This window comes from Castanea sativa, chromosome 7 (assembly GCF_040712315.1).
Source record: "Castanea sativa cultivar Marrone di Chiusa Pesio chromosome 7, ASM4071231v1".
NCBI classification, from domain to species: Eukaryota; Viridiplantae; Streptophyta; class Magnoliopsida; order Fagales; family Fagaceae; genus Castanea; species Castanea sativa.
The window spans coordinates 43,947,342-43,964,544 of record NC_134019.1 but is presented as its reverse complement, the minus strand read 5'-3'; the positions used below and the strand labels follow the sequence as shown (position 1 = coordinate 43,964,544).

Genomic DNA, 17,203 nt, shown 5'->3' with positions numbered 1-17,203 from the left:
GAACTAAAAAAATGAGTTTTTACCGGATTGTCCTTTAGTTTTGTCTCTATTTAAACATAGGACTGTAGAGGCATTTTTTAATTAAAAAAATAAGAATCCAAATGGGAAAAATCCCTTAAATAGTAGTATAGATATATATATTAGTTTAAAAAAAATTTAATTATCCCAAAAAAAAAGTAATTGACCCATATTAATAAGTTTTGTGTCTGAAAAATAAACTTGTGACCAAACTTAATAAAGTGTATTTTGTATTTTTGTATTTTCTTAAAAATAAATTTTAATAGCTTTTTAATTTTTTTTTAATACTTAACAAGAGTAATGGACAGAAGTACTAACGTTGAAAATAAATGTGAAATTATACAATCAAATTGATAAAAATGAAACTTATATAGGATCAAAATGACAATTTTTTTTAAAAGTATTTTTTTTTTTCGGTAGTGTTGTGTAGGCATGCAATAGACAATTGTTGTTTTCTATTTTTGCTAAAACTCAACGAGTCCAACACAAATATTTTTATTTTTCAATGCATGGCCCAAACCCTTAAAATATAGTTGGGAATTAAGAAAGTGTGATTTTTTGGACGGTCATGATTAGGCTTATTATGGGGGGTTTTCATTTTCCCAAAACAGAGATTTTGCTAGTTAGCACCATTTTCAAAATATGAGAGTCCATGAAAAAGCTCACATGTTTGGCCACTAACATGCATTAGTGACACTAGTTGCTCAACTCTGTCATACGGCCACATGGCTAACTTTGATTCTTAATCATTTGATTCTCCAAAAATGTGTAGGACACGATTAATTTACCTTAACATTTTGTTTTAGGAAAAAAGTTAACAGACACCTTGAGAGCATTGACTTATAAAATATTTTTAAAAACTTTTTATGGGAAAAAAAAACTAAGGTTATGTTCCGCAACAGTTTTTATTTTTTATTTTCAAAAACTTGCTTTTAGAAATATAAAAGAAAAACAATTTTCTTATATTTTTGAAATAAAAACATGTTTAGTTAGTTGAAATAAAAAAATAAATAAAATATGTTGTTATTAGAATTTAAACTATAATGTTAATTCATTAAATGAGACAGATTCATTAAATCAAATGAATTTTGAAAACTAGAAACTGAAAGCAGTCTTTTGCATGTTTTCAGTTTCCTTTACAAATTGAGTTTTAAGAACAGTTTTTGTTTTCTGTCCATTTTGAGTTGCCAAATAAGTTTTTTAGTTTTAAAAATAGAAAATTGTTTTTGAAACAAAAAATAAGGTAAAAAAAAAATAAAACAATTACTAAACATACCCTTATTTTTATATTTATTTTAAAAGTGATATCCAAACTTTTATAAAATGGTCTAATAACAAATACCCCATCCGTTAAAAAAACTTCTACATTATATGACTAATTTGGCACCATCAATGAAGCAAAGAAGAGAGGAAGAAAGAGAAAGGAAGAAGGATGAAATAATGAGAAAATAATTAAAAATTAATAAAATATTAAAATACAAAACTACAATAATCGTATACATTTATAATTACAAAAATATAAACATACGGTATTATAAATAAGATCCGGTTAATATGTGTCCTAAGGACACACATTAAGTTATCTATTTTTGAAAACATTTTATAAAAAATTGAAAAGGCTGTAAAACGTTTTTAATTCCCAATAAAACTTTTTTTTTAAATAATATATTATTGTGTACCCTTAGAGCACACGTTAATAAAATCCTTATAAATAAACTGAACGTGTTGTTTTTGAGTAAATATATATATTATTATAGTGGGCGTGTACAGCATTACATGTGGTACTTTTTGAGTAAATATACATTATTATAGTGGGCGTACAATATTATATGCCCACTTATGTGAGTGCTCTAAAGTGAGGGCATGGACATTCGGCAAAGAAAAAAAGTGAGGGTGTGGACGCCAGTGCTGTTCCAAATGAAAAAGATTGATTCAGAGATATGAAGAAAATAAAATATTGTAATAGGAAAATGAAATTGACCACAATTGGATTCATTCCAGTAAAAACCTATTGCCAAAAAGTGCCGATTATTATCAAGAATACCAAGTCCTCTGAAGGAAGAGAATTTCAAAACAGCAACTAAATATGCTTTACATTTATAGTGTTAAACACAACAAAAATGAAAGCTACAAACTACTGTACAGACAGACAAAGGGGCAGTCTTCTATCTTCCATTATGTAGAAGACTGAAGCTTCACTTGTCATTTACAAATAGATTAAAAAAGATTTGATTATGCCAAGTAATTGTATATCTGCGGGTTGTTCTTGTCACGCTCTAGATACTCCCTGTCGATAAGGCTTTCAATACGTTTCTTCAAATCAGCTGGCTTTATTGGAAATTTGAGCTGTTCAAAGGAGAAGGCAAAAAAAAAAAAACATCCCCACATCACTAATACAATCCAATTCATCTTAAATTTAAAATAGTTGGGCCGTCCATTTTATGCCTCTCAGGTCATCAATCACATTGTGTTTAATCTGAGTTCAGAAGGGGCTTCCATAAATTCAATGATTTTGTAAATTTAACCATTTTCTCTTCTTACATGGAAGCCAATAGCACATGCTTGCCATGATATTTGATTTTCCATGGGCCCTACTTTGTAGAGATCTCAATATTAAAAGAAGGGATTGACTAACGTGTGCCTTTAGGGCATATATTAGTAAACTATTTTAGAAAACTTTTTATGTAAAAATGAAAAGGTAATTAACTGTTTTGACAACTTTTTCAATTTCCCATAAAAACTTTCCTAAAATGGATGGTTAATGTGTGTCCATGCACACATTAACCGGACCCTTAAAAGAAAAAGATAAATAAAGCATAAAACATTTACCTGTTGGAAGAGTTCAGTTATCAGAAGTGTGTGACTGAGCACTTTTCTTGTCTTCATTATTCGTACAATAGCAGCATCAACCTATGGTTTATCAAGAAAACAAATTACATTAGAAAAGTTCAGTTTGAGTTGGGAATCTAGAATAATATTTAGTATGTGCATATTTCTATATAGAATAGTAACACAAACATAGGTTTCACCTGATATTGACGGTCCTGAAAAACTCGTTCAGTGGTGCTTGTATTCTCCTCCACTGTTTCCTTCATCTGTATTGCATTTACCTGCTCCCATCAATGCAATGTTAGCTTCATGTTCCATCATATGAGTGGAAACCAAAACTCAAAAGTCCAACAGTTCTTTCACCCAAAGTCAAAATTGAAAGTCTTTGATTTCACATATTAACTTTTGACACTTGTCAAACTTATGCAAGTTCAGGATCATCTAATCAACGCTGTTGTTACTTAACATACAAACAGATTTACCTTTATACGGTAAAGTGGAGCAGTAAATACATCATTGAACACAAATGAATCATCATCCTCTACGTCCCTACCCTTGGGCATCTGTGGCACATATAATTATGGAAAGCAGAAATAGTTAACCAATAAATAAATAAATAAGTAATCCAACACTTCAATTTTACAAGTACGTTTCTTAAATACACATACTGCAATGCTTGACTACCAACCTTTTGTAGGACTCGAACTTTTCCACACGCAAGGGACTGCAAAGTCCTCCTTAGTTCCTTATCCTCAATTCCAGTGGAGTCCTTAATATCTTGAAAGCTTAGCCTCTCAGCATCATTAAAGAGCATCAAAACAACAGTCTGTAGCACAAGTCATATGGTATAACCAGAACACTATAAGTTGTCCACTTGGGTAGGCAAAATCAATAATAATAATAGAGAGTACTGAAAAGCAAAACAAAGCATAATGGCCTAAAAGAGACCAACCTGAAACAGAGAAACTGCCAGCTCCTTTTTACCTTTAGGAAATTCAGCTTTTAACACACAATGACCTAACGAATTTTGCCACATTAAGCGCCTCCCACTGTACTTGCTCAAGTAGAACTCCTTGAAAATGTCCTATTGCACCAAGCAAAAGAAAAGATTGAGACAGGTGCTCAGAAGCATAATGAAACAACCTACAGTTGAAAGAGCTATTTGGTGGTTTCCCCCAACCTGGTAGACATTCAATTCATGAGGAAGTCTAACATCCATGGGCGGATATGTTGGCCAGTACCTGCAGTTGGTCACCCAAAACCAATGAAGCTACTTGGGAATATTAAGTGAATGAAAAGTCAGATTGAGTTTGAAGATAATGAACAAAGTAAGACCTACCCTGTTGTTAAAACATGTACACTCAACTCAATCCCGGATGGGAGTTTTGTCCTGGCCTGGGATGATTGTTTGAAGGATTCATTTATTTCTTTTGATAATTCAATGTCCTGAAAAATTTTCACAAAAGAAAACACAGAAACTATCATTAAATACCCCATACAAACTCATTATAAAAGCTCATATGGTGAGTGTTTCTTAACAAAGAATAGAAAAATCATTTACTAAGCTTTTTCAAAGATAAAAGCTCAAAATGCACACTGCAAAATCATGATAATGAAGTGATACAGATAATATAGAGGCTAACAAATTGACTACAGAATCTCATATGATGAACTTCTTACTGTAGAAAGTCAACCCAACACTACATCTCCCTCTTGCTGAACTACACTAATACAAATTACACAATACTTTTTTTTAAGTACAAATTATACACAACACAGTAGACGATAACTTGTCAGCACAGTGCTGCATTGATCTTCATATTATTGTCCATTTAAAGTCTCAATTCCTGAAGCATCATAAAAAGTTGATCCAGTACTCAGGATGCAAGCACTTGGTCACACGCGAATCTTAAGTGTATATTAATGGTGAAAACATGAATTTTGTATGCCTAAATGATTCTTACATTGCTCAAGAGAATTGCAAGCTAACACATGCTCCCCTAATAAATCCACCAAAAGTTAGGCCTAGACCAAGGTGCTAATCCATAATTTAATATGTAGATTGCAGGTTAAACCTGGAATGAACAGGGTTCTTCCATCAAACCAGGTAAGACCCTAGTGTAAACTTCCAGATTTGGAAAATCAGACAAAAAGCTGCCATCCCATTCATGACATCAACACATCATCAAGGCCACATCATCTAGATGATATTAAATGTTGGGATAAGATCCCCTCCAATTCCCTTCAATTTTTAGCCAGATGTGAGAAATGTTGTATTTATTTGATTTTGTGTGATTTACATGTGTTTTTTTAGGACCATTGGATTTCTTAAATGTGTCTTACATCTGGATTAAAATTGAAGGATTTGAATTGGAAGCGAGCCTTTCCCATAAAGGTTGCCCCACATTTTGAAATCATCTTTAATAGCATTAATGATAATTGACAATTTTCAAACCCGAAATTTATACAGATTAACAAATGAGCATACTTTGAACATTCCTTCAAGTTTGTTTGTAAATTGGCTGCCACACTCTGTCTTTAGCTGCATTAGCAACAAAAACTTGTCAGCATAATGAATAGATGAAAAACATGCAGCAAATACATGTGAGTCACAAAAATCAATCCTTAACCTTAGAGATCATGGATTTCTCCGCATCAATAGAAGCGCTCTTTCCCAAAAGCAGCCTTTTTGCAAGATCCTTCTTATAAAATGCTTCAAACACGTCCTTGCCCTTCATTAATAAGCAAGAATACGACATGTTTCTCAGTGTCATTTTAAATGAAAAACATGAGATGTAAAAAATAGCAAAAACAACCATTACCAGACAATAGAACTGTTAGTTAATCCAATAGTCAAACTAACCTGAATAAACCTGAATAAAACCAAAACTTTATCAAGAGTACCCTCCAATTCTTCCTCAGAAGTACCCTTATTCCCAGCACGAAGCTTTTCATCCAGAAATTTCGCAATCAGCTCAGCAGGTCGGTTCTATGAAAAGAAGCACCAATATGTCAGAAATAATGACTTGATAGATAAAAAAGAAAAACAAAACAAAACAAACATAAGATTGATGCAGATTTTAACAAGTAAAGGATTTCCTCAATCATTAATCTTTCCGAGAACAACTCCCACCATGAGAGAGAGAAACTTCCATGGGATTTCAAGAACTCTTAGTTTTGTTTTAGGATACTCAAATATTTTGACAACTAAAGCAGTATGATTGATGTGCGTTGGGCAGAACGCGATACAACTATGAAAAAGCAAATAATGCAGGTCACTGCACCAGTTGGGCGAGCTTATTACTGGAGTCAGATTAGGTATCTTTCCTGGCAAGTAGCAACTGAATTAATTGATCTGACAGTTTGCATGCAGGATGCACACCAAAATCTTGTTAATAACAATTTCTAATATTTTTGATAGGTATTAACAATTTCTAATATAAAAATTATGAATTCTTGTAGGACGGATTTGTATTGTTAGTGAAATGTGAGTGTGTGTGGATAGATAGTGAAATGTACATATAAAATTGGTATGGATAGACACTGATCACAAATAGTTGTCATTAATCCAGAAAAGACTTAAACTTAGCTAATCCGGAATTGCTAGTCTCCCAGACTTTGGCTATTCTGATTCCTATGTTTATAAATCCCATATAAATGCATCATTTTTAATAAGTAATAAGATTTATTGATATCAAAAAGGGACACCCTAATACATGGGAAGTGTACAGGGGCCAAGCAAATCAAGTACAAAAATTACATAAATCAAGAACTATAAGAAAAGAAGAGAAATATTGGTTTCGTAAAGCAGACAACCAATCCATTAAGGTTCTAAAGAAAAATAACTTGAGGTATGATATGGATCTCTCATTATCTTCAAATGACCAAAGCAACCTTGCCAACAAGCTAGGAGCCCCATAATTGACTTCGGCATAACCCAACTTACTTGAAATAAACCCAAAACCATAGACCACAAATCCATAGCAATTGGAAAATGAAGGAAATTATGGTCAACCAATTCACCATATAAATGCATCATCTAATCAACATTCTTTTTTTAAAATTTTTTTTAGGTGCTTCAACTTCAAATCTTGCTTAATGACAATGATGATGGTCCCTTGCTAAATGAGGATCTTGCTTAATGAGAATGATGATTACGTAGATTAAGATTGCATTGCATATTTGCATTGATTTTGTTAGTCAAAGATAACATTACTTAACATTCTAGTACATTTTAGCCTTTGCCTTTTTGGTTCTATACTTCTATTTTGATTCAACCATGTTTTTTAATCATGGCCATCAAATATCATGATTGCATATATTTTGTAAAGCACAAGAGAATTATATAAATGCTATTTAATTATATAAAAATTTTTAATGTAATTTATATGATTAATTGATCACTTGATTGTTGTATTGACCATTAATATTTTTTTTTTTTAAATGTTTGCTTCACATCGATCAAGCGTGCACTTGCGCTTTGCGCCTAGGCTCCAAGAGGCCTTTGCGCTTAAGTGCGCTCAGCGCTTTCAACAACATTGCTATATATATAATTCTCCTATGAAGGGTTTTATTTTTAATTTTTTCTCTCTAATAGGGGTGTCCAAAGCTCTTCGAGCATCTAACTATTTCCCCGAGTATGTGTAATCTCCCCATCTAACACACACCAAATAATTACAAAGAATCCCTTGGGTGAGGCCCCAAGATGATGGATAGGAGTTTTGAACCTAAGAACTCATAGATCTCATAAGGCCTTGGGAATCACTAGACCGACCCCTTGGGTTTCTAATTCTCAAGTGAAGTTGAGAGGAGGGGAAGAGTTAACAGCACATAAATAGCACTTTATCAATTTAAATCTCATCCCAAGGCTGGTAATAAAGGATAATGATAATAGTGTTATTAACTAAGAAGCACTATTCAATAAATAAAAATTAAAAAAAAAACTACGAAGCACTGACATGGGTACAAGTACAACACGACAATTTTTGAAAAAATGGGACACAAGTATGGCAGGACACGTCTATTGAATAATTATTAAATATTTATATTTATATTTTCTATATAGTATTAAGCATTTATTTTTCATATAATGTTAAATAAATATCAATTTAAGAGTAATAATGAATAATAAAACAAGTCTATGACTATTAAAGGATGTTTAGAAAATTAGAATACAAACCAAGAATAAAGATATTTGTTAATTTTCAAATGAAATATTATTTTTCAGAGCATGAATACTCTCTTTGTTTTGAGAAAGGGTATTTGGTTCTTGTTGTTCGTGTCCCGGCCATGTCCTGCATATTCTTTTTTAAAAGGTCATGACTGGAACACACATGCAGAAGTGTCCCAGGAGTATCAAGTGTCCGACACGAATATGACACAGTTATGGCACCCAAAATGAAGTTATGCGCTTTCTAGTAACTCTAAATTTAACCAGAACTTAATACACACTAATTAAAAAATTCATACTTTCACCTCTATAGGTTTTTATTCCTTTGATTTTACTTCTCTATCCACAACTATGCAATAGATAATCCATTTTGTTTAGTTTATCACTAACATAGCCAACAAGAGAAACATGAAAGACCAATGGGCAACTTATTACCTGACGAAGATTGATGAGATGCTCAAATGCATCCTTAATGGTGTTGCAAAATGCATCATTCTTGGAATAGCTTTCTTCCCATATTGTATCAAGCGAAGCCTTAAATTCTAAAAGGGATGAAACCATATCTTTGTCTTTCTCTTCATCCATGACAATGCCCTGCCCAGTTCTGCGGATGTATGAGCTAAGGGCTTGCCTAAGTGATTCAAGCGCATTGACCCTTGAAAACAGTGAATACATCCTCTGGAGGTCCTCAATACGGTGCCCATCCATTAGCATCATGAAACCCTGGAAAGAGCATAAAAAGCCTAGTGGTTTAGAAAGGATGAAAAACTTGGCCAATTATATAGAGAAGGCAAGAATTAACTATGCGTAGAATGAGAGAGCCATGTCCTTGTTCACACCTTATCAAGAATGGCAGATATGTGGCGTTCAAGGAGTTGCTTTTCTGCAGTTGCTATTAGTGGTTTTCTTGTACAAGCATCCAGGTAGAGTACACATCTTTCATGTTCCTCGTGCAACCTTGTCTGCAGCAATTTTGTAATTACATATGTTCAAAAGTTAACAGAAATCATGTAATGTAGAATCAGATGGCAAGATAGATCAAAATTGTCATTCAGTAAACCACTTTCAAGTGATTTACACATATAGTCAACTAACAATACGATACAGCAAAAGGATTATACAGAAGAGAGAATTACTTATAGTTGGAAGATAGATAAGGAAAACCAGGAGAGGGGGGGAATATGCACCTCTACATGCTTCAGATAATCTGGAACATCTGATTGCTGCATGAATTTCATGCCTTCAGCAGCATAAAACTCAGACGTGCACTCAAGAAATGGCTTTTCAAAGCTTTCTGCGTAAATTCCTAATGCAGTAAACATCTTCAAGAGATGGTTAAGGAGAGTCCTATCCACTGCTTCACCTAATCTGAAATACCAAACAGAACAGCAAATCACAAGTTGAAATGTCAAGCTTCTTCATACGGTAATGAATCCAACCACCAACAAAATAAACAGGAAAAATAGAAAGTCATTGACCATAAAGATGACTATTACAAGCATAAGGGGAAAAGAACATGCTAGAAAATTGCCAGCATAAAAACATCACCTTGACATGGAATTTTTCAATCAGACTTCTAAGGGGGTCAACTTCTTCTAAGATGATTAAACAATCAAACGATGCCAAAGAGAAATAAAAAGTGCCAGGCCTTCAACAAGAAGAATTCCATGACAACTAGGAGTTGGCTCTATACAAATCAAACATAAGTTCTTGACACTAAAAGAATCTTTTTTATCTTGGACTGATATTATGCAGACATTACACTCCTAGCACCAAAATCAGGAATTCACCAAGTAGGGAAGTCCAAAAATCAGATGATAAGGGGGTGTTTGGTTCCCTCAAAACTCATAACCCACAATTCATAACTCACATCTTATAGCTCATAACTCATATTTATTTCCCTATTTCCTCATAACTCATTCTCACCATGTTTGGCATCCCAAATCCAGTTGGCTTTCTCTCTTAAAAAAGCTAAGTTAACTTGCTGTCCTCTACTGTTTAGTCAGAACGGTAATGTTGTCCTCTACTTCAACTCACCTGCATGACTGGTCCTATACTCCATTACATCTCAGAACCCAACGAAGAGTAACAAAAAGCCACAGCCATCCATCAGGCATGGGATTTTAGAACCAAATCATATTGTCAATTTGATTTTTCCGCCAAGTTTCAAAACTCACTGCAAGTTTATTTTACTTGTATTTTTTTCAATTTGATTTTCTTTCCAAGCTCATATATAGACTTGGCATTCTCCACATTCCCTACCTGTACATAACCTGCCAAAAATCAAATTCCATGAAACCAATTCCAAAAGAGGACTTTCATCAAAAAACTTACGTGCATCACTCATATTCCCACATGGTTGTTCATCTAAATCAAAGCCCAATTTCTGAGCATAAACATCTGAATCAAAACCCAGTTTCTCCACATGGTTGTGCAGCTGTTACCCCAGAAAAATACCTTATGAACCCATAAAATTCCACAAAAATTTTAACCATAAAACCCAAAGAACCCACCAAGGTCAGAAACAAAGAAGATTCACCTGAGCTGAGTTGGAGGGAGGGTTTGTTGGATTGAGAGAGATGAGAGGCCGAGAGAGATGAGAGAACAAGAGAGAGAGAGAGAGACAGAGACAGACAGACAGACAGACAGAGATTCACGTTCACCTGAGCTGAGATCAACGAAACAACCGTTGGACTAAGATCAGAAGAGAGACAGAGATCATAGATGAGATGAGCAGAAAAATTTTGAGTGAGGTGAATAGTGTGTTTGTTTTCCTCTACTGATAAAGATGAAATGAGTTTAGTGCTGTGTCTGACTTGATAGTGACCGGTCAGTTGTGTGGGTCCTAGCAACTTGAAATTTTTTACAAGTATGCCACTTAACTCATTTCCTATAACTTGACTACTAACAAAACTTGTTTTCAATTTCCATCACTATAACTCAATTTTTTGAGTAATGAGATATGAGAATTGAAAAGAAAAAAAGACCAAACAAGAGAACCTGAGGTGGGGCCCATGAAATTTGAGAATTGAGTGATGGAAATTGAGAATTGAGTGATGAAAATGGCTAAACCAAACACCCCCTAAGTCTCAACTTTGTATTTTTAATTTAGGGAATTAATTTCTTTGGCTACATGCTTATAGCATTTGATGTTTATAAATGTGGCATATATATACAAAGAAAATACTATTTTTCTTGACAACACATCCCTACATGCATCAAGCTGGTTCCAAGATATCATTTCTTTTTGCAATTCATATACCATCAACAAATCACAAGAGATGCATACACAAAAAGATAGCTGAAATTATATTCATAAATACACCCACAAAATTATTTCCTATTTATTTTGATGATGGAAATAGAAACATATACACTACATGCATTGACAGAGTAAATTCAATCGCAACTAATCTTCTTATGACCCATTCCATAACTGCATAATCGCCTTTGGAGGACCTTTTTCTTTTTTGGCATCTTCCTTGAGGTTTACAGGCTTCTAAACCATTGCCAACAAGAATTTATATCCAACTTTCCGTGAAGACAATTTTAAGAACAACATCCTTCCCATAACTAGTCTCAGGGGCCTGTGTGAATGTCAAATCCCCAAGATTGTAGGAGAAATGTCATTTTTGCCACTTCCGAAAAATGAATATAAGTAGTTCATATAACCAAACCTTATCTCATGGCCCTGCTGTAATTTAAAATTTAGGCACTTCGAAATAGATAAAATCATTTTTAAGTTACAATAAGTGATCGCTAACACACAAGCACTACATTAAGATTAATAAAAAATATGAGATACCAAAAATAAGCATCGTTATGGGAACCTCCATGTAAAAACCTATGAAACTTAAAAATGTGTAACTGGAGGAAAGTAAAGGACCATAAAGGCTCAAAAGAGAATAGCACCTATGAAACCAAATGTGAAACTTCTGTGGAACCTCCATGTAAACACCTAAAACACTTATTAATGCAACTACAAACAGCATCAAGAACCAAGGAAAAAGAATATCAAAAACCTTTTGGAGGAGATGTATGATGGCTTGCATATCTTCAGAAGAATAAATATTTACCTTTCGCTCTGAATCATTCTTAAAAGGCCTGTGACAGTTTTGTGCTCAACTTCTGGAGATAATGAAAGATGTTTGCGGAAAAGCTGCAATCCCATATCCCACAATGATCGCACATTAGGTGTTTGCTTTACATATGTTCTATCTAGATACAAGGCGATACCACGAATCAACAACATTTGGTCACAAAGATCCTGCCAGCATCTCTCGACAAGTGAGAGAAAAACCACCAAATCTGGGCTTTGGCCAAACAAGGATTGCAATGCTTCAGATATGTGCGCTTCACACTCCTTCTCAATCCGTTGATAAAGATTTCCCCCCAATTTGTGTAGACAAAGGTCATTAACAGCCTAAACAAAACATAATGCGTTAGCTAAGCAATCAGAATGCATGAGAAATTTTACATTGGAAAAGGTATCTGAATCCCAAACAAAGAGCAAGAAAGATTTAGCAGATTCCACCTGATAAAGTATCTCTGAGTCAATAGGATCGGGCTGCTTTAAAAATATAGCAGATATAGCAGATTTCAGCTTTGCCCATGTATCCTCTTCAAAATTTGCAGGCAGTGTTGGTTTGGCTTCAGAGAAACAAAAGGGGAAATTAAGAAGGAAATACATCAGTCCCTCTTCTTCTATATAATAGTGAAAGTAAAGAACATTTTTGGATTCCAAACTCGACTGCTACTAGTTTTTTTCTACTTCAACATGACTTTTGTTGGTCTCTCACAATTTTATTAGCAAGTGAAACATACATGTGCTTGCTTGCCATAGCTTTTTTTCCTTCTTATTTAGCTTACATACAACTTTTTACAGCTTTTCTTTTTCTAGGTATAACATGACATGGAAGGCACACAACAAAAGAACTATTAAAACAACACCAATTAACTTGCCATGGCCAAAACAAATTAATACTTATCAAAATAGTTCCATCACAAACCATGGAAACCAATGACAAATTAAAGCTAGGTTAAAAAAGACAAATGAAAAAGAAGACGTTGCACATTTCTCGGCCAATCACAAACAATACTTGATTAAAAACCAATGATAATAATAACAATACCTAATAAGAATATCTTACATATTTATTAAACCCGGCAAAATCAAGCTTATCAAATGCAGAGGAATTTATGTGTAGATAACACAAGTATTGTCCAAAAACAGCATATGTTAGAAGCTTACAAGTCATTTCAGTTAGAACACTTGAGATAAATTTAGAATTTCAACCTCAAATTTTATGGATTTTAAATAACACCTTCAAGCTGTTATTTCAAATCCTCAAAATTAGCTGTTTGAATTTGCCAACAGAGTGGAATGAGAACCCTCTCTGCATTATAGGTAAGTCTTTCCAAACAATAGCTTGAAATTTGGGGCCACAATATTAAACCCACTACTTCAATACAGATAATTTAATTGTATCCCAACATTATCCTCATAAGAAACTTATTGCTTAAGTCAGATCGTGTCAAACATCATGCATCTAAATGCTGCACTTCCCATTAACAAGATCCAAGTTTTAAGACTTTTTTTTTTTTTTGATAGGTGAAAAATCTTTTGGACAATATAATATATTTTAAATTAGGAGAATTACAATCAGTGGTACCTCCACTTGGGGTTAAAGAGAATAACATAGTTCCATACGCTAAGTTGAAAAAAAAAAAACCAAAACAACAAGAAGAAGAAGAAGAATGACAAGGACAAGTTACACGCCAATACACAAAATTGCAGAACAGGGACAAAAATGAATATGCCAAGACCAGATCTAACTTGGAAAAATCACATCATCGTGACACTGACGATGCTTTGTAACATTCTGTAGCACATCTGGATAGTGTCTTAGCTCCACCTGAAAGTTAAAGCAGAAGCTAATCTCGAGAAGCATGTTCCAACGCTTGCAGCAGTCCCACTGTAACTCTATGCACCACTGGTGTGGTCTAAATCCAGTTTGTGATTTAATGGCTTTTATGATCTCACTGCAACAATATTACTTAATTTGTAGTGATAGCTTAGAATTTATGCGGTAAACTCCGTTTCCTTGACCTCTGGTGGTGTGAGGACAAAGATCCTGTGTATTTATTAGCAATGGCCACATTCCCATTCCCATGAGGACGAATCGTCTATCTACAAGCAACGGCAAAATTTCCCAAAGTTGGAGATTGCCCACCAGACCCACTCTTCCCGCAACCCAATTTTGGAAATATCCATTGCCTAACAGACCCAATCTTCCCCCCAAATAATTTTGGAAAATGTCAGCAATGAACAAACCCACTCTTTCCCCCCAACTTTGGAACTTGGCATCCAGCTCTCTCTTCAGTGCCAACATAGTGTTGAAATATGTGGAGTCGTTGGAATAAGTACACCAGCCATGTTTGTTCCATTGATATTTCCAAAAGCTGTCAGGTGACTCCAACTTCCTTAAGCAACATCGGGAGCAGTTGGTTCATTCCTGGTTGATCACCAATCAGCGAGTTGAGGGAGGGCACAGTGCAGTTTGGTTTTTGATTAGTATTTGTGTCACTAGGCCAACTTCCATGTATAGTGAACTTATGTGGTGAACTACAAGAGGAACATTAGTTGACGGTAACACAATAGGTTGGTGGCCACTGAAGTACTAGCTGATAGTAACCGTCGACAACCAGAGTTGAGATGACCAAGAAGCATACTATTACCATGAGTAGTAATTTCATGTTTCAACTTTCAACTATTCAGGAAATAGAGAGCCAAAAACCCTAAATTCAGCTAATAAGCTCCACAATTGAAAGCACCAATGTTAACCAAATTGCATTAGAAATAAGGTTGTTGAATCAGCATCCAGACCCAACAAATTCCATCCAGTAACTAAATTGCATAAAAATCCGACGCAAAATCAAAGAATCGAAGCTGAACTAAACCTATAACCTAGAGTTTCAGCCAAAAATGAAAAATCAGAAACCCTAAAAATTGATGGAATAGATAGAAACCTCTGACGAGCTTCTTGGCCGAATGAGGCAGCAAGGCTTTCTTTCTAGACAAATTGGCAGCAATGGAGCAAGGCGGAGCTGGAGAAGGGGAAGGGGCGGAGGAGTCATGGGGTTTGAAATCGTCGTCGACAGACATGGAAGAGGGGTTGAAAACAACCACAAGTTACCACTACACAAAATTGCAGAACAGGGACAAAAATGAATATGCGAAGACCAGATCTAACTTGGAAAAATCACAGAATTGTAACATTGACGATTCTTTGTAACATTCTGTGGCACATTTGGACAGTGTCTGAGCTGCTCCTAAAAGTCAAAGCAGAAGCTAATCTCCAAAAGCATGGTCCAAGGCAAAAAGCGCTGGAGCCTTGGGGCTTCGTACTTTTAGCTTAAGAGCACTTATTATATATATATATATATATATACACACACACACACACACACACACATATATATATATATATATTACACCCAGCAGTACCTCCACTTGGAGTATAAAAAACCTGGGGGTTCAAGAGAATTACATAGTTCCATCCACTAAGTTAAAAATAATAACAATAATAATAATAATAATAATATGCCAAGACCAGATCTAACTTGGAAAAATCACATCATGGTGACATTGGCGATGCTCTGTAACATTCTGTAGCACATCAGTACACTGTCTGAGCTCCTCCTGAAAGTTAAAGCAGAAGCTAATCTCGAGAAGCATGGTCCAACACTTGCAGCACTCCCAATGTACCTTTATGCACCACAGGTGCAGTCCAAATCCAGTTTGTGGTTCAATGGCTTTTACGACCTCACTGCAACGATATTGTTTAATTTGTAGCAATAGCTTAGTATTCACGAGGTAAACTCCATTTCCTTGATGTCTGGTGTGAGGGCAAAGATCCTGTGTATTTATTAGCAATGGCCACATTCCCATTCCCATGAGGACAAGTCATCTATTGCCTAACAGACCCAATCTCGCCCCCCAAATAATTTTGGAAAATGTCAGCAATGAACAGACCCACTCTCTTCATTGGAATAAGTACACCGGCCGTGTTTTTGTTCCATTAATGTTTCCAAAACTAGTCAGGCGCCGACTCCAAATCGGGCCAATCCTTGAGTTAGGGCTCAGTGCAGTGTCACTAAGCCAAAGTCCATGTATAGTTTACTTATGTGGTGAACTACAAGAAGATACGGTAGTAATTTCATGTTTGAACTATTAAGAAAATAGAGTGCCCTAAATTCAGCTTATAAGTTCCACAATTGAATGCACCAATGTAAACCAAATTGCATTAGAATTAAGGTTGTTGAATCAGCATCCAGATCCAAAACAGTAAGTAAATTGCATAAAAATCCAAATCGAAATCAAAGAATTTTCAGCCCAAAACAAAAACAAAAAAAATTGAAAAATCTTGAAACCCTAAAAAAAAAAAAAAATTGATGGAATTGATAGAAACCTTTGAGGAGCTTGATGACAAGCTTCTTAGTGGGCTGAGGCGGCTGGGATTTCTTTCTGGCCAAATTGGCGGCGACGGAGCGAGGCGGAGTTGGGGAAAGGGAAGGGGCGGAGGAGTCGTGAGGCTTGAAATCGTCGTCGACGGACATGGAAGAGGGGTCGAAAACGACATCGTTGTTGTTGCTGTTGCTGTTGAAGTCTTGGTGGTGGAGACCGTTTTTGGGGTCGAGAGCTGCGGCTTGGGATTTGGCCTTTTTCATGGCGGAGAAGGGAGGAGGAGATGTGGGGTTGGGATTGGAAGAAGAAGAAGAAGAGTTGTTGTTGTTGATGTTGGAGGTGGTGGATGTGGCTGAGCGTTTGGTGGGGAGAGACATGAAATAGAAGAAAATAAAGGAGAGGTGTGATCAAGAAGAAGAGGAGGGCATTGTATGATATTTACCTCTGTTTATTACTCTCTCTATTCTGTTCTCTTTCTCTACAAAGCGTAAAGCTTTGTCCGAGACGAGAAACTACAGGATAGTCAGGGGGGATGCTATTCTGTTAGCGTGTGATGTTTTAAGTGGAAATGTCGAGTAAGTCCCTATTATAAATAAATACATCAATGGACCATTTTGGATAAAACATCATTTTCATCTTTAATCTATTACAGAGGTTTGTCTTCCTAAGGTCTCAAATATTCTATTTTTGTCGCTAAACTTATCCAAACCTACTAATTT

The 17,203-nt window shown here is 35.1% G+C and overlaps 1 protein-coding gene across 1 annotated transcript; it reads right to left on the bottom strand.

Moving 5' to 3' along the window:
* Positions 1–1,994: 1,994 nt before the first annotated feature.
* On the bottom strand, positions 1,995–17,000 carry LOC142643168 (cullin-4). The gene is made up of 17 exons (XM_075817715.1): positions 16,489–17,000; positions 12,552–12,667; positions 12,094–12,440; positions 9,205–9,385; positions 8,857–8,979; positions 8,453–8,740; positions 5,711–5,836; positions 5,478–5,579; positions 5,336–5,389; positions 4,187–4,293; positions 4,028–4,088; positions 3,800–3,931; positions 3,536–3,673; positions 3,330–3,410; positions 3,048–3,128; positions 2,848–2,928; positions 1,995–2,364 (listed from the first exon to the last, which is right to left on the bottom strand). The coding sequence occupies exons 1-17, from the start codon at positions 16,859–16,861 to the stop codon at positions 2,251–2,253; spliced, it is 2,505 nt and encodes an 834-aa protein (XP_075673830.1). The 5' UTR covers positions 16,862–17,000; the 3' UTR covers positions 1,995–2,250.
* Positions 17,001–17,203: the final 203 nt, after the last annotated feature.